Source organism: Crocodylus siamensis, chromosome 4 (assembly GCF_052110815.1).
Source record: "Crocodylus siamensis isolate JL-2025a chromosome 4, ASM5211081v1, whole genome shotgun sequence".
Lineage (NCBI taxonomy): Eukaryota > Metazoa > Chordata > Crocodylia > Crocodylidae > Crocodylus > Crocodylus siamensis.
In genome coordinates, this window is record NC_143398.1 from 234,916,996 (window position 1) to 234,941,134 (window position 24,139).

Below are 24,139 nucleotides of genomic sequence, written 5' to 3' on the forward strand. Positions count from 1 at the left end.
CTTGTGGCCGACTACAAATTCATCATGGGGCAGCAGCAAGGAATAGGAGATGCTCTGTTTACCAGGGCACACCTTAGAGTCACTAAGAACAACGGCCACAAACTGACAGACAGCAGATTTAAGTTAGACATTAGAAACAACTTCTTCACGGTAAGGGTGGCCAGAATCTGGAATGGGCTTCCAAGGGAGGTGGTGCTCTCCCCTACCTTGGGGGTCTTTAAAAGGAGGCTAGACAGGCACCTGGCCGAGCTGGGTTCCCTCCACTTAACATTGCAGGCCTAAGACTTCTCCTCAAAGTAGGCCTCTAAGCCCTTTCTTTTAAAAAATAATGAGTGTGCCAATCTTTTTACTCAAAATATGGCCAGAGGAAGTGATGATGCCCCACTTTAAGCCAGTATTTCTGCAGACAGAGAATTAATCCAGGGAAAGCTGGATTCAATTCCCTCCTTTGCCTCAAAAAATTCAAATCCACATGCCTCCGGAAGGTGCTCTTAATATCAATCAGCCTACAGCTATTCTGGAGCAGGAACAGTCTAGGTTTTTTTTGTTTAAATGTTTCCACTTGTTCAGAAAGGAGAGTAAGCACAATTATATAGCTTAGTAGTTAAGGCACTCACCGAAATGGCGAAGTGAAATAATATTTATCTGGAGCTTTTGTTTAGGTCATCATCAAATTCCAGTCAAGACCCTTTTGGAGTCCAAAGCCCATGAGTATTTGGGTGTGTTTGTCAGTTCAGTCTCATCCCAGTTTTACTGCTACACAAAAAATGGGGGGCATCTTTTTGAGAGCAGAAACTGAAAAACGCAAGTGAAAAGTCATGTAATTTCCGTAAGCAAACTTATTTTCTACAATTGCTGTTGTCTTAGGTCACTTTTCTGGGTACATGCCTCCTTCCTTCCCTGCCTCTTCTATATCCTTTCCTCTCTCAAAATTCTTGGCATAATGGATTCTAAAGATTTCTTGAGGAAGATGTCTGTGTTTGAACAAAAACAATGACAAGACTGAATTTCTCTTGTTCAGTATGGAAAACATCAACAATTAGTGATTGTGTCTAACACTGGAAAACTGAATGTGACTACCTGAACCTGTCTATGAACCCTTGTGAATATGTCGAATAAAATTCTTGTGCAGCTCCCAGCATTGGAAGGTCGGGCTAGCCTTTTTAATGTCCATCCCAATTATTCACAGGAACTTTCCAAAACAAAAATTAAAAAAGGAGAATTATTTGACCAATCTGATTTCAAATTCAAGAGATTTGTTTAGATGTTATAATGGAATAAATGTTCTGAAATTAACATCAGGGTTCTGCATGATGAAATTAATAATTCACATTATAGTAAGATATTACGGGTTGATAGTTATGTTGCGTGTAACGCTTCAGGTTTCCAAGAGTAAGTAGTGATGGTTGGGTTACGATAGCAAAGCCTTCTACAATAGCATTCCTGTACCCTTTGTGCCATCTACTGGTTTAAAAGTGCCTATAGTCCACTGTATTTCAATTTGATGGCATTTCTTCAGAAAAGAGTAGGGAGCCAAGGCAGCAAGATGACATTACAAGGAAAGGTCACGTTACTCATTACTAGAACCGAAGAGCAGCTGGGAAATCCAGCTGGCCAACTGGAAAATGCTGCGTAATAAAAATCCAGGAACTCATGCCCTGGAACAGATAGGCTCTAAAATTTGGCCTGCTGTCTGAGGACTGGCTGGTGAAGGTCCAAGAGATTTCTGTGTTATGTCTTCCCATCACTAGGTACAGACAGCAAAGCAGATGGTTACTAAAGATCCCATGGTCTAGCAAAAGACATGCACTGAAGATATGTTCATGTCCCTTCTCGCCATGGTCAGCATCTGGGAGTGAGTAATCCTGGCAGTTTCACAAATCCTTAGGATAGTTAAGTTCAGGATCAAATGCCGTCTCTGCGCTACAATTTCACAGATACTACTGCTAGTGGAGCTATACCCATCGGGAAGCAAAGGTCTGAAAAACCCTAGCATAGACATAGCCTGTGTCTGTTCACTGGCAAGAAGGTAAGCCAACACAGCAATAGCAGTTTACCCTATCTCACTGCTGCAGCTGTTGCTGCTCTGACCAGGTTTTTCTGTGCATAGGAAGAAGCAGAAATATGTTGCCAATAAGAGGCATAGATAAAAGTTTCCCCTGGAGCCCCTACATTACTGTGTGAAATAGGGCCATGTGTACTCCCACAAATGAATAATGAGGGACTGGAGCATATACTGCTATTTGCTTCCCTATGTGAATTAAACATTTGTAATCAAGAGAAGCTGCAATACCACCAGGAAAAGGGGTTTCCAGTAGAGGCAGTTTCTGCAGGAGGTTTATATTCTTTCTAAAGACATAATACAGCACATTGATCATTCCATGTCATCTGAAAGTCATGTGGCATTGGGGCATTGTGGGTTGAAGTACATACATGTGCATATTTGTGCAGCACTGGAGGACACACGTGTCTGTGGTGGGGCTGCTATGTGTGAATGATATTGGTTTGCCTGTCTCTGGTGAGGGTTTCTCTTTGTGAAGAATGGTGTGTATGGGCAGTCCTCGGACATATGACACAATTGGTTCCTGAAAACCGCATCTTAAGTCGAAACGTAACTCAGAACCCATTCTTCCCATAGGAAACAATGTTATAAATGTGGGATTGGTTCCTGAACCAAGGCCCGATACCTTATATTCAGAATTTTGTACTCAATCAACTATAGATGAGCAATACAGCTACATTCATGTATTCAGATCGTAAAAAGCAATGATATTGATTTGGAAGGACTTCCTTAAGGTGACTTTGCTTGAGTTTTTGAAAGGGTCTTGGTTGGAGTCTTCTCAGGAGTCTCATCTGCTTTCTTAAAGAAAGTGCCCAAGGAAGTTTGGACAGATGTTCTCCGGGAAGAGACAGGCGACACAGCAAACTTGCTTGCTGGCGTGTTGTCGTGTTCGATCGAGCGTCATCACGTGGAAACTGACCTCAGAAAGTCAAAACAGGGTGTCAGTTTATAAACGCTGTCAGCACCGTTCGTTGCAACTCAAAACGTTGTAAGTTGAAGACTGCCTGGACATATCTCCACGGTGTGGTGCTGTCAGGAATCGGGTACGGGCACAGTAGCCTGATGTGAACTGCACCTGATTGAAGCATGTGTCCTGGTGTGAACTGTGCGTGACTGCAGCATGTTTCCTGTTGCGAACTGTGCGTGACTGCAGCGTTTCCTGGTGCGAACCGTGTGTGACTGCAGCATGTTTCCTGGTGTGAATGGTGTGTGACTGCAGCGTGTGTCCTGGTGCAAACTCTGCATGCCTGGGGTGTGCTGGTGTGAACTGTGCGCGACTGCATTGTGTGCACAGGTCCCCGTGGCATGGCTCAATGCATGCGTACAGCAGGTTATGTGCACACCCGCATTTTCCCTCTCCGGGGTGTAAATGCAGCCAAGTAAGAGGTATCCAATACAAAGAGAGTTGCTTTTCTGACAGTTTTGCCCCTGCCACACCTTGGTTATACGTGTCAGGTGTTTTTAAGCCTCCCTCGCAGGTGTTGCCTGGGCTGCACCAATGCTCCAGCTGGCACCAAACCCGGGCCGTCTCGCCCCTCCACTCGGGATCATATCAGTGGCCAGATTTGGGGTCAGGGAGGACTTTCAACTGCCTGATCCCACTGGCACAGGCTGGGCAGGGGCTGCCTTCTGCCTGGCACTCTCGAGCGGGCTGCCCCGCTTTCCCTGGCCCTGCCTGGCTATTTCAGGAAGAGTTTTCATCAGGGCCGGGCTGGATGGGCCCTCCCCCCGGATGCCAGCCCCTCCCGGGCGCTGGGAGCAGCCACCCTACAAAACCCCGCCCTGTCCGGCCCTGCAGGGCCCCGCCGCCGCGCTGCCTCCTCCGCGCTACTGGGGGGCGCTGCAGCCGCGCGGCTGAGGGCGCTTCCGGCTCCACTTCCGCTTCCGGTTCCTAGCCCTCGTGCGTCCGGCAGAGATGGCGACGGCTGCGGGCGGGACGCTGCCCATGCGGCTGCTGCGCAAGAAGATCCAGAAGCGTAACCTCAAGCTGCGGCAGCGAAACCTCAAGCTAATGGCGGCCCGGCACCTTGGTAGCGGCCCCGGCTGGGGCGGCTGCGGGGACGGGGAGGCTGAAGCCAGGCGGGGCCCGGGTGGTTGCAAGCGGCCTGCCCACCCCCCGCTCTGGTGCTCGGGGGAGCGGAAATCTGGGGAGCTGGAGGGCGGTGGTCATGGCCGTGGCACTTCTCCCTCACCACCCAACTTCCAGCCCTGCTTTTTCTGTAACTCTGAAAATACCGGTTTTCGTTGGGTTTTTTTGGGGGGGAGTGAGGTATTGGGGGGGCGTTATTTTTACCACTGTGTCAGATGGATTTTCTCTTTAGATACACGTTTGCATTGCTTTGTTCTTTGGCAGCGGAGGCAGGCGACCCAGAGGAAGCGACAGGCAAGGCCCTTTCGGAAGAAATGGCAGAAGTGGAAGCAATGGAGGAAAAGCAGCCGCAGTCAGTTTCCAGCAACAGTCAAACAGCAGAGAGGCAGAAGCTGGAGTCAAGGAAGAAAAAGAAGAAGAAAAGGCAAATGACTACCTTGGAAAATGGTATGTTTTCTTCATTTTTTTTTTTTTTAAGGTTATTTTCTTAGTCGCAGCCTGTGCTTATTTAGCGGTGGCCTTAGGGTTGTTGGGGCCCTGGGCAAGAGAGTCATTTGGGGCTCAGGTGGCCATCCTAGAGGACAGTATGGTTTTCTGCTACTCTTGTTGTCTTTTGATGAGAAACTCAATGGCTTTATGGCCTCTTTTTATTTTCAAGAGAAAAACACAGTTAAGGAACTAGTCAGGAATAAAATAGAGGCTGTGAAGGCCTCCGGTTTCGTGTCAATAGAGGACAAAGGACAACTGGACTGTTCCCTATGATGGCCACCCTATTTGGGGCCCCTTAGAGGCTTAATTTGGAGGAACTATAACAGTTGTATCGTGGATCTTTTTAATATTCTTTGGAGGAAGTAGATAAATAGTCAAGTGTGAAAATGCAAATAGAGCCACTTTCTTGCAAAAACTTCACCTCCCTCCAAAAAAAAAAAATTGTTGCAAAATTTTAGGGGCCTCTAAAGTGGGGGGCTCCTGATTTGCCTTCCCCTAAGGACACCACTGGCTTATTTTTAGACTGTTTCTTTTTCTTCCTCTATCCCAGTGTTTCCCAACCAGTGTGCCAGGGCACTAAAGTGTGCTGTCAGAAATGGACAGGTGTACTGCGTAATTTGGCCATGGGAATGAGCTACTATAAGCATGAGGATGGGGAATGCCTTAACAGGTGTGCCACAGAAAAATTTTATTAATGTAAGTGTGCCTTCGGCTCAAAAAGGTTGGGAATTACTCTATCCATATCCATCTCTGCGTTCCCTCCAATAAACTGCTGGTGCGTGTAGTCTTGCCACAATTCCTATAACTGGGCAAAGAACTGGAAGGATTCATAGAGCGATTCTTATAGGGAGTGCTGAGATTTGACAAGTTTCATCTGAGCTGTGTGCCAGACCCTGCTGTTGTGTAGCAAGAGAAGTGGTACATGAATGTTGGAGATGAATTTCTGAATATTTGCTGAGATACTCTGGTTTGGTTTGGTTTGGTGGTTTTATTTAACCAAGTTTTGAAGAGTCAGGTGTACAAAGAAGCTGCGTATCATTAGTTTCCGTATGCCCTGGAATGCAGATGCAATACTGCTAAATCATAGTAGATTTATTGTTGTAGCCTCTCTTGAACATTTAAAATATATATACTTGGAAAAGACAGTAAAATCTGCCAAGAGATGGGTCAGCTGATTTTCTTAGTTAGCATCAGAACATAGGAGTTCTTTAATGGCAAAGGAGTCCTTGCTAGACTCTGCTATTTCTCAGATCTTAATGAGGCTAGGTAATAGAGGATTTGGTTCAAATGCACAACACTGAAGTAGCCTGGATAGCACTGGTCTCAGACCTAAAAAGTAGTTTTAATTCTTTAAAAAGACAGGCATACTATTCACAGGCCCAAATGCCAATGCTGTATAACAGTTGACTTCTGCTGCTGATTTGCCCTGAACTTCCAACCTAAGTAATCCTTTCATCTGTACTTCAAGATTCTGTGGTTAATACAGTTGCAAGGGTAGTTAAGTACTACCCTTAAAAGACTGAGGCTTGAACAAAAATACCTCTATCTCAAATCTATATTGCAAGACCTACCACATGAGATGTTTTTAAATCAAATTGGACAAAATTTCTGTAAAAGTACTTGAAAAATTGAACTTTATAGTTTTATAGTTGTTTACATCTTTCCCCACATGAAAACCCTGTAGCAGAATTTAATGACTCTTACTTTAGAGTTTTGCGTCTCAGAATTTAATGCATCAAATGACTTTTAATGAAATACAAGTTGGCTAAGTGCAGATGTAATAAATTATATACTCATTTAAGGGAAATAACCCTTAGAATATTCATTTTGATACTAACATGTAAATATGATGTATTAATAGCAAGTGATTAACACGGTGTTATACAGCTGTTTTTCTTCTAACTGCAAGATCTATATGCAAAAAAAGATGTGTATGAAAAACTATACCAGCCTATTTGGTTCTTTTAAATATATTTTGTTTTTAATGTCTTGAAAAGGGGTTTTATAATGCTCTCTTAAAAAACTTTTTAAAAAATTGTGTAGAAATGGAACTTTTGTTTCCTGTTTGATTTCTGCAGTAGGCTATCTATTGATATTTTGTTAAATTTCGAAACACCTTTCTTCAACTTTTAATAGCTTATGTTGTACTCTATTTGAAGTTTAATGTAGAAGTAGTATACTACAGACATTGCTCATTGAATGCACTCATCTGCTATTGAAAGGAAAGGAAGAAACTTAACTTTTAGAGAGAGGTTTTTATCCCTTCTGGTTGGGAATATAAATCTGAATGGAACTGACTGTTGGTTTTAGCAGTCTGCAGCAGAATGAGCACTGCTGTAAATTATTCCATCTAAGCAGGGAAGTTGCCTTTAAAGCTTGTCTTTCTGTCCCATCAATAATCTCTGGTCCTGTCTATGCTATAAGCTTAGGCTTGATATTGCAAAGATTTGTACTGAGGTCTAGGAGAGTCCTCGGATACCTAATTTTAAGTACAGGTATAAGCCTATGGGTGGCCAGGGACTAAACCATGTTGGGAAACCTTGTAAGAGGGATCTGTTTATTAAGGCAATGAATGTCACAGCACAAATGTATTTATATTCTTTGCATCTCTAGTTTTATGAGCACAGTAGACTTCTTCGGTATATTCATTCTCTTTAAATAATCTTGTAGGCACACCAGCAAAAAAGATAAAGACTGAAGAGCAGCAGACTGCAGAAGATGAAGAAAACAGTAAAGCTCCTGAAGTAGAAGAAAATGCAGATGATTCTAGAGAGGAAGACCTGAATGAAGAGGATGCTGAAGTGCCTAGTTTACCTCTTGGTGTAACAGGTAATGTGTGTTCTGGTTTCGTATGTTCACTACCACTAAATTTAATAAGATGCAAGTTCTGAAATGTTTCCTTAGAGTAACCCAGCTTTTTCAAACTTGACTGTTCAAAGTGAAGTTGTATATAAGCTGTATAGTTCTAGGGTTTTGAAAATGAATGCAGAATATAAAGCTATTTGTAGGGGTGCGCTGATTTAAAAAAAAAAAAAAAATTTGGGGCCAATATTGATAGCCAGTTATTAATATTATATTAACCAGCTATATCAGCCAATACCAACCTGATTGCCGATATGCAGCCTGGCAGCTTGGAGAGATGTGTCTGGCCTGTAAGTCTGTGGAGGGGAAGGGGAGTTGAGTAGGGCAGATCAGGACCCTCTTGATGAGGGAGGGAGGGGGTTGGGGCAGCAGCAGATGCTACCCAGCTGAAGCAGAGTGGGGCACAGGATGGAGCCACAGTCGGCTCATCCAGAGGATGCAGGGGGGTGGGGCACACCCTGGAAGAGGTGTATGGGGCAGGTACCCCCTGGATATGTGTGCAGGGTGAGGGCAGGCTGCCTGCTGCAGCCTCTTCTTGGCAGCGGTGGGCCTGGGCTGAGGCAGTTTTGGGAGCAGCGGGGTGGGCGGTGGCAGTGCTGGGAGGAGGGTTACAGGGTAGGTGCTGCAACCACCCCAAAATTTGCTGTAACCCCCCTCCTAGTGCCACTGCCGCCCACCCTGATCTGGCCCAGCTGGCCACCGGGAAGAGCCCAGCACAGCTCCTGGCCCCAAGCTTGCAAAGGGTAGCCCAACCTCAGCCTGCACACAAATCTGGAGGACACATACCACCACCCCCGGGGGTGCCCACATCAGTGGGAGTCGCCCCATTCTCCTGCTGCCCTGGGCAACCTATCCACAGCTCTGTTCTATGTCCCACTCCACCACTGCTGGGCAGCACCTGCCCCTACCACAGCCCTGTTCCCTCCCTCGCTGTGGGGGCCTCGATCTGCCCCCTCCACACAGGCGTACCAGCCGGATACTACTCTCCAAGCTGCTGAGCTGTACTCCTGACCATGTGCATGCTGTGGCTGTGCACATGCACACAGCTTTTATCTGACTTTGGTCATATCTGCCAAAAAAGGCTGATTGCTATCAGTGTCAATTTTCCTTTTATTGGTGCTGATACGATGTGAACTGATGTATCGGTGCACCTGTAGGTATTTTGTAAACTTGCAAGTGAAATCTTTAAAAGCTTTTCTTTCACTTGGTGTGTTGTATATTATATTAGTGTTTCTGGTTCTCTTTTTCATGTTGGCTTAATGAACATATGGGGCACTAACCCTCATATAAGACAAACTGCTGCGGTAATTGCTGGCAATAAAATAACATGAAACATTTATAAGTGGCTTGACTTGTATACTCCAATATTAAGGAACTATTATTCAGCCAGTTGGTATGTACTTTAAGGGGCTTTGGTTACACCTCCTCATTTCACTCTTGCTTTAAACGTTTTCTTAAGTAATTTTTAGCAGTATATTTTTAATTTTTAAAGGAGAACAGTGCAGCAAAAAGGTGGCTGGATGCATGAATGCTAAATACAGTGGAAAGAGGCGCATTCATACACGAGTTAAATGACCAGCCTCATGCAGTAGAAAATGTTACGGCAGGTACACATCAGTATAAAATATTTTGCCAACAATTCAGGAGTTGGTTGTTGTTGTAACTGCATGAACTTGATTTGATTGTTGAACAATCACTTTAGGTTTTTAGTTCAGTTTCAGTTTTACAAGTGTCTCTAAAAGCTAAAAATGTAATACCATTGGAGAGGAAATTTTCTGTCTGCTGCTTTGATTCTGAGCTAGATAATTTTAGTGATGTTCACAGAGGAATGGACAGGTGTTGTGAGGAAATGAAAGGTGCTTTTTTTCAGGTGCTTTTGAAGACACTTCGTTTGCTTCACTTGCTGATCTTGTCAGTGAGAACACGCTGAAAGGAATAAATGAAATGGGCTTTACACACATGACAGAAATTCAGCATAAAAGTATTAAACCCCTTTTGGAAGGCAGGTAAGGAGCAGATGTTTAAAAGCCCAGCATGTTCACTTACATTTCATTGTAAATGCAGGGGTCTTAAGTCTGGGGATACCGTCTTTCTGCTTTTTTATAATAAATATTTATATAATGTATATACTTAGGTAGAACATTTTTTTTTTTTTTAATTAATTTTATCTTGGTACATGATCATACATTATAAGTGCTTTTTTGTGGTATCCATTTCTAAAATATCTGAATGCTTTCCAGGTATTCAAAAGTAGAAATAGTAGTTTGTTTGCTTTCTTCTATCCTGTAGGGGAGTACGACTTGTTCAACTGATAGGGGGTTATTTACTTTTATGAGTCTGTATTTTGTATGTAAGGCATAAAATAATAGCCAGGGAAGTATGCCTGGAAACTAGTTGTGCTCTTACAAGTGAAAAGATCTGTTTTCACTCCTGCCTGTCACCTGAATGCATATATCTGGCTTCCATGAAACCCATCTCTTGTTCCTGTTTAAACATTCCTAAATGCAATGTTCAGGATCACACACAATTTCCCTGGGCTATTTCTATTCTACAATCTAAAGTCCTCTGCTTATACTGGATGCTTCCAGTTACTGTTGAACTGCTAATACTTCCTATTACCAGTCCTCTGAGAGATTTGCTAATTATTTTTATAGGAAAAAGAACATTAACATTTAAGTGCTGTTGGCTATATGTAAACTAAAGTATTTCTCTTCTTACCTGTGCTCCATTATAGAGATATTTTGGCAGCTGCAAAAACGGGTAGTGGCAAAACACTTGCATTCCTTATTCCTGCAATAGAACTCATCTACAAGTTAAAATTCATGCCTAGGAATGGTAAGGCTCTTCCTTTGCTTCCCAATTAAATGTCAGATTTGATGTAGTTCTTGGCCAAGGAGGGAATAATGGATCTAACTGGTGCTACATGAATGATTCCTTTTCTAGGAACTGGTGCTCTGATTCTTTCACCCACACGAGAGCTTGCCATGCAGACCTATGGAGTTCTTAAGGAGCTAATGACTCATCATGTTCACACTTACGGGTTGGTGATGGGAGGCAGTAACAGATCAGCTGAGGCACAGAAACTTGCAAATGGGATCAATATTATCGTGGCAACACCAGGTAGACTTCTAGATCACATGCAGGTAGGTAAAATGCCAGGTGGCTTTGTGTGGCTAAAAAAAAAAAGTACACGGTTCCATCGGCTGACAATTTTGTGTTTGTTAAATTTTATAGAATACCCCTGGCTTTATGTACAAGAACTTGCAGTGCTTGGTAATTGATGAAGCAGATCGTATTTTAGAAGTTGGGTTTGAGGAAGAAATGAAACAGATTATAAAACTTCTGCCAAGTAAGTAAAATCTTCTTAGAAATGATGACCCTCATGACTTTTAAAAATAAAGGAGGTATAAAACGTTAGCAAGAAAAGGCATAATGCTCTTTAAGTTCAGACTTGAAACAATTATTCTCATTCTCCTTCTGCTGTGTTTTCCTGTAATAGTAGTAAATACTAAGTTCAGCACATGCTAATCATGAAGAACAGGCTGTTTAGCAGCACCCGAAAAAGTCATTCAGTCTATAGAAGTTAAGTTACCATGTTTTTTTGCATATAGCACACCCCCAAATATAACACACACACCATGTTTTGGGAAAGCCCTGAGATGGTACTTGGGCTGATTTTTATCTGGATTCTGTTTTTAGAGCGCAGACAGACCATGCTATTTTCTGCTACACAAACCAGAAAGGTCGAAGATCTGGCTAAAATATCTCTGAAAAAGGAGCCTTTATATGTTGGGGTTGATGACAACAAGGAGACGGCAACAGTTGATGGTCTTGAACAGGTAAAGCAGAAATGCTAGTAAATCTAGGTTTGCTTTTTGACATTTATTTCAATATTTGTTCTTACATGGGTTCTAGCAAGCAGTTGTTTAGAATGGCAGGGAGTCTTGGACTTCGGTTGGGCAACTGATAGCAGGTTGATTAACTCAGTCTGCTATTAGCAAGCTATAAGGATTTATCTGTGGCTGGAAACATGTCATCTGTGGTATATGATCAGCTGTGCCACAGTACGTCATGGGAATGCTGATTGCTTCACAGGTGTTGTCAGGTGCTGTGTCCCAACTTGGGGCACATCTACAAGCGAAGGAAACCCTTCTGGGTAGAACCGACTCCATGTCAGAGAGCAAAGCAGTCTCCCTGCAGGGGATTCCTGCAGATGCATCTGCAGGCATGGAGGGGGAACATCTCATAGGAGGGTCCCCTCTCCCTGCTTGCAGACAGGCCTCCCATGTTGGGGTGCAGATATTCAGGGGATTTCCCTGGCATATATTTGCAAATGCAGAGGGGGATAACTCCCCTCTACACTTAAAGACACCCATCAGGAAAATATCTGATGCGTATCACTCTTGCAGTCTGACGCAGGTCATGTGTCTGCAAGCAGGGAACCCGATTTGTAGACATGTACCCTGTACCAGAGCGAAGCCCTAAATTTCCCCACTTTACTGAGATGCATTCCCAGAGATCCTAGGGAAGCATCTGGGTAAATAGGGAAGGTGAGGCAAGTGCTCCAAGGGTTGAGGAGCCCAGTCTTACCCAGTTATACCTGTGGGGTTCAGGGCCAGGCCCCTCAGGCCAACAGAGCCACTTTGGGGGTGGTTGAAGAGCACAGGCAGCTTTGTGCTGTCTGCACTCTCCCAGTATAAGCAAACAGGCATCAGCCACAATAAAGCAGCATGATTTATCACTACCTTCTGTCATGGCCACAAATTTGAGCACTTACAGTGCTACAGGAGGTAGCCATCTGTCTGCTTTCACTTAGTGCTGCCATAAAAATGCGACATCTGTTTCTTCCCTACATGTATTAGATGTTGCAAGATAGATGACATGAAGAGTTTAGCAAGTGTAATATTTATTAGTTATGTTTTGAGAACCTGTTCCTGACCACATTGTATATTTAAAGAGAATTTACGTGAAATTGAACTTTTTTTTATTTGTTTTTGTATTTTTAAATCAATTTCAGTGCCATTATCATTCTGTGAGATGGTTTTTGGAACTGTTTTATCAACTAGGAATAGTCGTTATTCCCTACATGATATCAGTACATAAAAAGCCTTTATTACTGCTTCAGACATCCATTTCCTTAATATTTCTACTTTTTTTGAGGTATTTTTAAACAGAAGTCACCCTTTGATTTAATGTCAAAGGCTGAGTCAATTAACACTATACTGTACCTTCTAAATCAGTGGTTCTCAACCTTTTTTGTACCAGGATCCATCTGTAAACATCAATGGCCAGTCCTGGCCCAGTGCCCCTCTCCTGCCCTGCTGACCCTGGTGTGTGGAGCAGGGGATGGGTGTGTGAGGCATGGGGGGGTGCCAGGCAGCCTGGAACTTTAACAGTCTGCAAGGGAAAATCCACGGTTTCCCACGCTTTTCTCCTTTAAAGAAGAATACATTTTTTTAAGTTTGTTCCTGACCCTTTCATATATTCTTGCACCCGCTTTTGGGCCCTGACCCATGGTTTGAGAAACAGTGCTCTAAATAAAGAGACTTAGTAATATGCATGGAGTTCTGCAGCTGGTAATATGTAAAAGTTATGGCACAGTTGCAAGCTGTTAGCTATCATCATAGATTTGATCTGAAGTAAAATTTCTTTTGACTGATGCAGTAGCATTTGGAGTTATTGTTTAGTTCTATCGCCTTCAGCAATTAAGAGTTTTGAAACAGCTCGTTTGTGGATTTACCAAGTCAATTAACAGTATTTCCTGACACATTCCTCCTCCTTAGACAACTTGCCAAAATAAATATTTCAGCTCTCTGAAATTATATGCAGTTCATTTCCTGGATAGGTAGGGAGCATACGTGTGTAAAACTGTTTTGCTTGATCTGTAGAATCAAGAACTTAAAATGTATGTTTTTGAATGTCTATTTGTTCTACTAATTTAATTGAGTTATTGGAAGTAAAAGCATGCATGTTTTAACTGACTGAATTTGAAATCTTTCTAGGGCTATGTAGTTTGTCCATCTGAAAAAAGGTTCCTTCTGCTCTTCACATTCCTCAAGAAGAACCGGAAGAAAAAGCTGATGGTATTTTTCTCATCGTGTATGTCAGTGAAATACCACTATGAATTACTCAACTACATTGATTTGCCTGTCATGGCCATTCATGTAAGTGTTTTACTCAATAAATGTTGTGGAAAAACAGTACTATCTTGTAGGTCACCAGCTCCAATCTCATTGAATCTAATAGTAAATGAAAATTATTACAGGCTAATGGATTTTCTTTGGCCTTAATTATTCCAGCTCATTTCTTAAAGGACAGTTACCTTTATCACAAAACCACTAACACTCCTGGATTTTGTTGCTGTCTTAGATAAGATTGCAAAGGCTCAGAGGATGAATCTCCATATATTGACTTTGCCTGGCTTTGAGGGTCCCTGTGCTTCAGATTTTGTGGGAAAAGGAGAAAATCATGGGAATCCATTGCCAAAACCTGAGCTTTGTGAAACAATTTGTTTAATTCGAGGTTAAATGACTCAGATATGAGTTTAGGATTCTGAGATTCCTGTGCCAAAGTTTATAATCTTCCTGCCATCTAAAGTAAATACCTTGTGTGGGATGTTCATGAAGAGTCCTTCATCCAAATCCAGACATTCTTCTTTAATTACTAGCCAAACACTTTTTTCTCCTATGAAAATAACCTGCTTTATAGAGGGACTCTATGAGCACAGCATTGCATTACTGTTCTTAAAAACTGAAATGAATGCTGTGAGAGTTTCTTGGATAGAAAGATGCATCAGGTTATTGTAATTTTTGTTTGTGGTCATACAGAATGTGAAACCATATTGTACACAGCTGACGGTTCTAAAGGCTGATTTGCAAAATCATTTAATTGCCAATTAAATCTGAATGTGATCGTGGCCTGTTTTTTTGTTCCCCTAGGGCAAGCAGAAGCAGACCAAACGTACCACCACATTTTTCCAGTTCTGTAATGCGGACTCTGGAATACTGTTGTGTACTGATGTAGCTGCCAGAGGACTGGATATTCCTGAAGTGGACTGGATTGTCCAATATGATCCTCCAGATGATCCAAAGGTATTGTCTCCAAAAAATTCTTTTGCTTTCTCTCTCAGACCCTGTTTGCCAAGGAAAGATGGTTTTAGTTAATTACTCCATAGTAATACACAAGCAGCCGAATTTTCTGCTGTAGTTTCTGGGAGAGAACCCAATTATAGGGTTCCTATGGTGGGAGTACCTGTTGTGCTCAGTGCTTTAAGCGCTTCTAAAAAAAGTTTGCATTTCAGTGTGAAAGGCAGCTGGCTGTGCTCTGAAGGGGGTTAAAAAGGGAAACCCATTAACAACTATTAAAAGCAGTGTTGGGTTGTATACTCACCTTCAAATCTTTCTAGCAATTTTATTCTCATCTTAAAGAGGTTCTTTTCACTCTTGTGTGTAAGAATAATGGAGGAAATAAGGAAAACTATTAAAAAATGTTGACAATCGTTTGATCTTTCAGTTGCTGAATAAGTGACTGTTATAGTATCAGTATTCCCAAATATTTTTTTTATGTTGTATTCCTTTTTACCTTACGTAATCATGCTTTAGATTTGCACCTCTTGGTTTCTGCATCCTACACTTTCCATGTGCAATTTGCAGCGTTATGGAGGATAAACTCCATAGCCGAGTCACTGTAAACAGTTTTTTATTGGGCTGTTTGCATGATTCAATGGCAGATCAAATTGACACAGGAACTTGAATTTTGAGGCATAGATTTTTTTTTTCCAGGGAGTTGAATATCAAATTTGACTATACCATGTGCATTCATATTAATGTATTATTCAGAAAGCAACAATGTATATTAAAGAAAATACTTAGAATATGAGAGTATAAAAATTAAATTTCTATTACACTTTACTTACTTTTCTTAATTTAAAAAAAAAAAAAGGAATATATTCATCGTGTTGGTAGAACTGCCAGAGGTATTGATGGCCGTGGGCATGCGCTGCTCATTTTACGACCAGAAGAATTGGGTTTCCTTCGTTACCTAAAGCAAGCCAAGGTAAACTTACATGCCGCATTTTTACTATGCTATTAGATATTTAAAGTAGAATCTGTATTGATTTATCAGATGTTTCAGTATTTGAATAAAGGCCATTTCATTGCCTAGAAAATGTTTAACTGAATCATGTAATGGAAGTATGAGGTTTCTCCTGCAATGGAAACTCTGTAGTCATTGAAACTTAAAAGATTAATTAGAATTGTTTTATAGTGCAGCCTGAACATGCGCTGAGAGGGGAAAAACTGCTTCTGTAAACCCTCCAGCAGAGCCCAATAAGTAAGTGCATGGCCCTCCAGTAGAAACCAAGTCAAAACCTAGTAGTTAGGTGTATTTTAAAGTCTGTTCTAAGAAATGTCAGTTACAAAAGAAAAAATATTCCCATTTGTTCTTTGAAGTGAAAGTCACTGCTCCCTTCTATTACCATAAATGGGAAGGGTTGCTTTTCTCATTTAAGAGGCATTAGAAATGATGTCTACACTACAGGCAACCCCCACTTAGTGCTTTTAATTGGTTCCAGAAAAACGGAGCATTAAGCAGAACCACACTAAGCGAAACCCATTTCCCCATAGGAATGAATGTAAATAGAAATATCGCCACCTTTCCAGCCACACATTCCAGCCTGGACCTGTGCTCTCGCTGCCCCAGCCTGGCATCGGTGCAGGCCCCATGCTCACGCTAACCTCCCACTCGCTGCTTGTCACCACCAGTGCCTCTCCCCACCCACCCTCCTGCTGGGCAGTCCAGCCCTATGTGCCAGCCTGGGCATCAGCACTTCTGCCGCCCTTCCCTGGGTGCAAGCCCCTGCTGGCCCTGGCCCCAGGAGTGGGACCTGCACTCACTGCTGCTTCTCCCCAGCCCCTCGCACTTGCACCTGCCCCCCCACTCGCTGCTGTCGCCACAGTTGCTTCTCCCTGCCTGCCCATCCTGCCTTCTTGCTGATTCCACTGAGCGCTATAGCAAATCTGGTTAAGCATTCAGTGAAATCAGGTATCCATTTTAAATGAGTGCTATAGTGAGGACCTAGTTAGGGAACTTCTGGTGGGGCTGGACATGTTCAAATCAGCAGGTCCACATGATCTCCACCCCAGGTTGCTGAGGGAATTGGCAGAGGTCATTGCAGGACCCATGGCACAGGTTTACGAGCACTTGTGCTCTGGTGATGTGCCAGATGACTGGAAAAGGGCCAATGTGGTCCCCATTTTCAAAAAAAGGAGGACCCAGGAAACTATAGGCCCGTTAGTCTTACCTCAGTCCTGAGGAAGCTCTTTGAGAAAATTATCCAGGTGCACATCTGTGAGTGACCAGCAGTGGAGATTATGCTAGGTGCAACCAACATGGGTTCATTACAGGCAGGTCCTGTTAAACCAGCCTGGATGCCTTCTATGACCATGTCACAAAAGCCTTGGACACAGGTGTCATGGTAGATGTAATCTTTCTGGACATTAGGAAGGCCTTCAGCACTGTCTCTCACCCCATTCTCACTAAAAAATAAGGCGACTGGCATCGATGCCTACACAGTCAGATGTGTTGCAAATTGGCTGGAGGGTCACACCCAGAGAGTGGTGGTGGACGGGTCATTTTTGACCTGGAGGGATGTGGGCATTGGGGTCCCTCAAGGCTCAGTCCTTGGGCCCGCACTGTTCAACATCTTCATCAGCGACTTGGACGAAGCGGTGAAAAGCACACTGTTCAAATTCGCGGGTGACACTAAGGTGTGGGCAGATGTGGGCATGCTAGAAGGGAAGGACAGGCTGCAATTGTATCTGACCAGGTTACAGGGGTGGGCGGATGAGAATAGGATGGGATTCAACACTGACAAGTGCAAGGTGCTGCACCTGGGGAGGAAGAACCAGCACCATACCTACAGGCTGGGGAACTCCCTTCTCGTCATTGCAGAGGCAGAAAATGATCTTGGAGTCATTATTGATCCCAAGATGAACATGGGCCGCCAGTGTGGGGATGCCGTCAGTAAGGCTAACTGCACCTTGTTGTGCATCCACAGATGCATCTCGAGCAGGTTCAGGGAGGTGATGCTCCCCCTCTGTGCGGCACTGGTCAGGCTGCAGCTGGAGTACTGAGTCCAGTTCTGGGCGCCGCACTTCAGGAGGGCTGTGGACAGCATGGAGAGGGTCCAGAGGAGGCCACTCGCATGATCGGGGGCAGTAGGGCAGGCCCTACAAAGAGAGGCTACGGGACCTGAACTTGTCCTTCTCGATCAATTTCTCCAGCTGGAGGGGATCTGGTGGCCGACTATAAACTTGCCAAGGAGTCCCTGTTCCCCCAAGCACTACCAGGAGTAACTAGGAACAGTGGCCACAGGTTGACTGCGAGTAGGTTCAGGCTAAACATCAGGAAGCACTACTTCACTGTCAGGGCAGCTAGGATCTGGAACCAACTCCCAAGGAAAGTGGTGCTCACTCCTACCCTGGGGGTCTTCAAAAGAAGGCTAGATAATCATCTAGCTGGGGTCATTTGACCCCAGCATTCATTCCTGCCCATGGCAGGGGTCAGACTTAATGATCTGCTCAGGTCCCTTCCAACCTGACCAACTATGAAACTGAAATAGTGCTAACCGAAACCGCATTAAGCAGGGGTTGCCTGTAATATACTCTGGTTACATGCCTGATGCTCCTTCTTTATTCATATAGAAAAAATAGAAAAGGGCCATTGTATTCTGGCTTTACAGTTCACTTTCTCCATCATTTACAAGTTCAGAATTCTGCACATTTCTATGGAAAACATGCCGATTTCACATGGGTAATAAAATGTTTTGTTAGGGGAAAGGCTTGCAGAAACCGTGTGGAAATTTTAAAGAATGGTAGGTAGCATTTTAAATAATACTTGAATGTCACATAGAAGGCAAGTGATTCTTAACCAGCCTTCTTTAGGGTTTGTTTTCATTATGCAATTTTACCACTTTTATACTGATATGGTTGTAAGTGGCAAAACTCTCTATTGTGGATCCAGTTAGCCTGTTCTTAAAATGCGTGTACACCGGTACAGGTTGAAGGTCTGTTGTGCTAGCATGGTTGAAGTGTGCCTGGTTCTGTTGACAGTAGTACATATGGGAGCGATTAGCATCAGATCTGACTGGTTTTGACTCTCCAAAGTGATCAGGTGCCAGTTCACAGGTAGGTTTGGCGTGAGTTCATGGTAAAGCTAGAAGTCTCCTTAAGTATACTTTGATACTGTGCCAGTGTAAGGCATTTCTAGCCCCTTGTGAGGGCTTTTGATAAAGGAGGATCCCATCTCTGTCAGACAGATTATGCTGCTATAACTTTTTAGCATAAAACAGGCTTTGTTGTCCATCTGATACAATCTGTATCTCTTACTTAAACCTTTATATAAAGATATATAATGCTGGGAAAAAAATACTTTGTTTAGCTAATTTCATACTTTTTTCTTTTTTAGGTACCGTTAAGTGAATTTGAATTTTCCTGGTCCAAAATTTCAGACATCCAGTCTCAGGTATATTTCATACATCTCTGAATTCCTGTAGGGAAATAATTTCAGTAAAAGGTATTTATATTGCTACCAGGTAAAGGAGTCCTTGAAATGACTGTATGACTTGTATAGGAAACTTTCATATTTGCCGTGTGCTTGGCCTTCCCGTCATTTCACCTTCCTATGACTCCATAATGACACAATGTTTAATTGTAATGATGCATTAAGTGTGACATTCTGCTCTCCTTATATACCTTGTACACTCTTAAATTCAATGAGAATGAATTTGTCTGTTTTAGAAATAAAATTTTCCTTTTATAAAATTTAATCTTGATATTGTTATCTAGTGTATTCTCTGTTTTCCCAGTTGTGAATTAATGATTGAAGGTGAAGTGTTTGTGCTGAGCATAGTAAATATAAGTTTGTGCTAGCCTCTATTTTATCTTTTCTAATTGTCAGCAAACCTTGTTTTAAAAAATCTCTACACTTCAGAAGCAACAGGGAAGTCTAGCACCTTCATGTGTAAATCCTGTTATGTATAGCAGAAATCTCTTTAACTAGTCTGATTTATGTATCATTACCATAAAGCAGCAGCCAGATTTTTCTTACCCTTTCTCACTTGATTTGAAATCCTGACCCAGCAAAGTGTAATGTGTTTTCTTTTTTTTCTTTAACCTGGATGTTCAGCTGGGTTGGTAGTTCAGTTTGTGTTCTGCTTAAGCTAAATTAAATTTCAGAAAAGTGTAGTGCCTTTGTTTTTGTAAGGATTAGTCATTTTTACTATAAATGGGGGAAAAAAAGTAATATGGCAGCATATTTGGAACTTGGCATTTTTCTTGAATTTTATACAGTCTTTTAAATATTTTTATGATTATAAGTATGAATCATTCCTTTTGTGGAAAGTCTGTAAAGTTGTTAAATAACTTGTATTTGAAAAAATCAGCAGCGTTAGAGTTGTGTGTGTTTCAATCCTATTTAAGTAAAGGCTCTTGCAGCCGCTGTAGAGGGAGTTACCCATCATTAAGAATAGTTTGAAAGTAGTGAATAATATTTTTAATATGGTGAATTAATGCATGTTAAAGGTCAAAGCACACGTGTTCAAACCCAGTGCTGCAGCACAGTAGGTATTTCGAGTTCTTGGCAGTTCTGATTAGTAAAATCCTCTGATTTAAAGAGAAAATTCAGGTGTGGGCTCCGTTAAAAATAACCATTGTCTGCTTTTAGTATTTTGAAACTTAGCAAAATACAAATGTCTCTGTAGGTTAATTTTTAATTTATCAGACAACTCTCTTTTAAAAATAATCTAAAAAGACTACATAAAAACAAGGAAAATCATTGTTTTTGCAACACTTGTCGAGATACTGTGGCAATGTAATGTAAATCTGTTTTATTTTTTTCTCTCTGCTCAACACCGAGATTGCAAAATGCTCATAAACATAAGAGCTATTTTACTGAAATATATGTCCCCATTGCAGCTTAAATTCAGATAACTTGATCTGTTGTGCAGTTTGAACCTGCTATAACCATAATTGGATGCATTATTTTTCTCCCCCTCCAGCTGGAGAAATTGATTGAAAAGAACTACTTTCTTCACAAGTCAGCCCAGGAAGCATACAAAGCATACGTTAGAGCTTATGACTCCCATTCCCTGAAGCATATCTACAACGTCAATAACTTGGATCTACCCAAAGTTTGCCTTTCTTTTGGCTTCAAAGTCCCTCCGTTTGTTGATCTCCGTATCCTTTTGTTATTCTGCTTAAAATTGCCAACTTGTACTTTCTTGAGGAATGTAGTAGGTGCAAGCCCATAATTTTGCTGTTAATCGTTTAAACATGTCAACAAGTTCAAAGAGAGTGGTTTTATCAAATCTTACCCAGTAGTTTGGCTAGTTTTCATATTTGTCAAAATACAGATACAAATATAATGGCATTTTAATGTTTGCCTGTTTTGTGCATCTGAGAATGCTGTATGCATGTGTTGGGGCATGTCTTCCCTGCTCTTATTTGCATTCACAAAGGAGGACGACACCACAGTCCATGTACCAGGTTTGGGACATAAGATGGTACAACCATCTTCAGTGGCAGGTCTTGACCTGGTGGCCTTTTACGATCAGGCTGGCACCCTGTCCTCATCAAAAAGCTGGGAGACTGTGGTGTCGATGCATGGGTCGCCAACTCCCTAAGGGCAACTCTTAGGCCCCCTGTCCTGGGCATGGCACAGAAGTGGGATAGACAAACACTTAGAGTCTCTGCTTTCCCACTCCCCCAGCATGATTTGTACAATAAGGTGGTATATGCTAGGGCTGTGCAAATTTGATTTGGAGGGGATTTGTCCCTATTCAGTTGCCAAATTTCATAATCGGCTCAGGAGACCAATTAAAAAGTCCGAATCGATTCAGAAAAGGTTTGGCGCCAATTCAGAGATTCAGCCATAGACTAAACAAGCAGCAGTCCTCACCACGCTGGACACAGCTGCTTTCAGCTGGTAAATCTGTGGTGGGAAGGGCGGGGGGTGCAGATTAACACCTCTACAACAAGGGAGGGACAGCTGGGGCTGGGACAAGCTTCTCAGCCAGGGTGGAGGGCGCAAGCTTCCCACCTCTCAGCCCCAGCCCAACCTCAGTCCCACACTGCCTGGGAAGGGCCCAGAGCTCGAGTGGGACCACCCTCAGCAGCGCTGCCAGGCCGGAGGGGGTGGAGCCCCCAGGACACCAATGCCCACCCTACCCCAGGAAGAGTCTGGTGGCTCCTTCAGAGCCATGGTGCCAGGGAGCCAATCTTTGCATGGGGCAAGGGCAGACTACAGTTGCTCTCTGCTTGCTCCCTGCCTCCACCCCTCACTGCAGCCTTTGAAAGTGGTGTGGTACCACACGTGTCCTGCCACTGAGCAGGCGGGGCAGCGAGGCGCGGGGCAGCGAGGCACGTGGCACCACTTTCACAGGTTGCAATGAGGCGCGGAGGTGGGGAGCAGGCATAGCCCAACTGCGGCCCACCCTTACCCTGTGCATGGCCTCCCACCCCCTTGGCTACTCCACGCCGTGGCTCTGGAGGAATTGCAGACTCTGATTTTTCCCATGACCTGGCCGGGGACACCATGAACAGGGGCCGGGTCATGGATCAGTCAGAGCCCAGTGGCTCATCCAGGGGCATGGTGTGGGGGAGCCGGAGGGAGGGAAACATGTGCCCCCCCTTACTTGGCTCCCCCGCAGTGCGCACAGCCGCAGGAGCCACCAGCCCACACCCCTGGATGAGGCACCAGGCTCCCGTTGCCCCACGGCCCAGCCCAGCCAGGGCCCCATTCCCCATGAATGGGGCTCTGGCTGGGCCGGGTTGTGGGGCAATCCCCATAGTGCAGCAGGGAGTGGGGCAGGAGTGAATGATTTGCCCCTGCCACAAATCTGCTCCCTTCTGCACTGTGGGGGTCTCGATCTGCCTCCCCCAAGCTTGGGCAGTCAAAATAAAATTACCGGGGTGCTGTGCTGGGCCAGCTATGATCCTGGTGCATTCCTCCCCCAGCTGCAGCAGTCTGCAGCCAGGCTCCCCTGCCGTCAGTGACTCAAATCACCGAATTAAATCACCGTCCCTCCAAATCGGCTGAATCTGAAGCGAATATGTGCTGCTTCGAACAGGTCTAGTATATACGTAAATGTAACAGTGGCTGAATATTATCTTGCTGGGGTGAGAAAGTATTAGGACTGCCTCGAGGAAAGAGTTGATTCCCAGAATATGACTTTGGTCCTAATATTGACTTGGGTCCTAGTCAAATGAAATCAAATCATAAAAAAAAAGAAAGAAAGAATAGTAGACAACGTTAAATGGAATAATGGGAGCTAGTTAAGTTTTAAGAGATTTCCTCCAGGTTTGCAACAAGTAAGCTTTATTTTGTAAAATACCGCCCATGTTAGAATGTTAGAAGAATGTTCCTCTGAATAGTGTTGAAATATGCAGCATGTAACTCGATTTAAAATATGTTGTCAACCTTCCTTAACCACAATCTTCCAGACGTGAACAGCAGCCAAGGCAAAAGATTGCAAAAAAGAGGCGGAGGTGGAGGGTTTGGTTACCAGAAACCCCAAAACGTTCACAAAGCGAAAATCTTCAAACAGATTAACAAGAAGACAACAGACAGACGGCAATTTTCTCGTTGAACCTATCACTATCCAAATGGCTTCTGTCACTGAAAAAGACTCTCCTCTTTTAAACAGTCCAGCAGATGTGTCTTCTATGAGCGTCAGCTGCGTTGTTGAAAATTTGATGTTGAGTTTGATTTCTGGGTAGATTTTTAGCTCTTCTCTCACCTAAAAACTTCTTGCCAAATAAGTGAGACATGGCTAGGTGGCTTTGTCAACATTAATTCCAAAGCTGATAGTATGAAACAGTGAAACAAAAGTTGTTCTTGAAAATTGTGCATTTTTTTTCTAGCTTCCTCCACCTGCACAAGTAGGAAAATTTCATTTGCCTTGTCTCACCCTGAAAACACCTCTTAAAAGCTGGGGTGACTCATTGCTCTCCAGTTTTGAATACAGAGTAGATATTTTGCATAGCAGGAGTCCTTTTGTCTTCAGACATTAAAGAGGCTGGTAAGTCATTGGGGTCATGTTTACAGTAGAAAAACCATTAATGCTGTCAGTGGCATTGCTTGTACAAAACTCATTGCCTTTCCCATTAAATATCCAGAACAAAGTAGCAGATCTTTGAAAAACAGACAATTTCTATGAGTCTAAAACTGAAGCGTTAACCCAAAATTATTTTAAAACCATCAGGGATACTGCATTGATCTGTTTATTAAATAATACAAGTGGTCAAGGGTACAAAATAAAATGTAACTCTATATTTTTATGCAGTGTGCTTGAACTTTTTTTTTATATTGTGCTAATACGTTTATATTCCAGAAGAGCAGTCTGTTTTACTTAATCATTTTTGACGTTTTAATCTAAATTTAAACATACATCCCATAAAATTCCTGAAATATAGTCTTTACGATTCTGCTAAGATACACACTAGTTAAGTTTCTTTAATTTGAAGTATTTGTCCTGGCGAATGTTTTTAGTCTGCTTTAAGTTTTAAGTGAAAATTGTTGCAGCTGTTTGGTTTTTATTGAAGGCAAAAACATTTGCTGCTTTTTATTTTTTGGTTCCT

At 42.9% G+C, this 24,139-nt stretch overlaps 1 protein-coding gene across 1 annotated transcript; it reads left to right on the forward strand.

Annotated features, from left to right (window-relative positions):
• Window positions 1–3,942: 3,942 nt before the first annotated feature.
• Window positions 3,943–23,839, forward strand: DDX18 (DEAD-box helicase 18). The gene is made up of 14 exons (XM_090045900.1): window positions 3,943–4,092; window positions 4,416–4,598; window positions 7,311–7,469; window positions 9,373–9,508; window positions 10,237–10,337; window positions 10,446–10,645; window positions 10,737–10,851; window positions 11,202–11,341; window positions 13,505–13,666; window positions 14,441–14,593; window positions 15,444–15,557; window positions 18,969–19,025; window positions 20,560–20,737; window positions 23,003–23,839. The coding sequence occupies exons 1-14, from the start codon at window positions 3,978–3,980 to the stop codon at window positions 23,146–23,148; spliced, it is 1,959 nt and encodes a 652-aa protein (XP_089902026.1). The 5' UTR covers window positions 3,943–3,977; the 3' UTR covers window positions 23,149–23,839.
• Window positions 23,840–24,139: the final 300 nt, after the last annotated feature.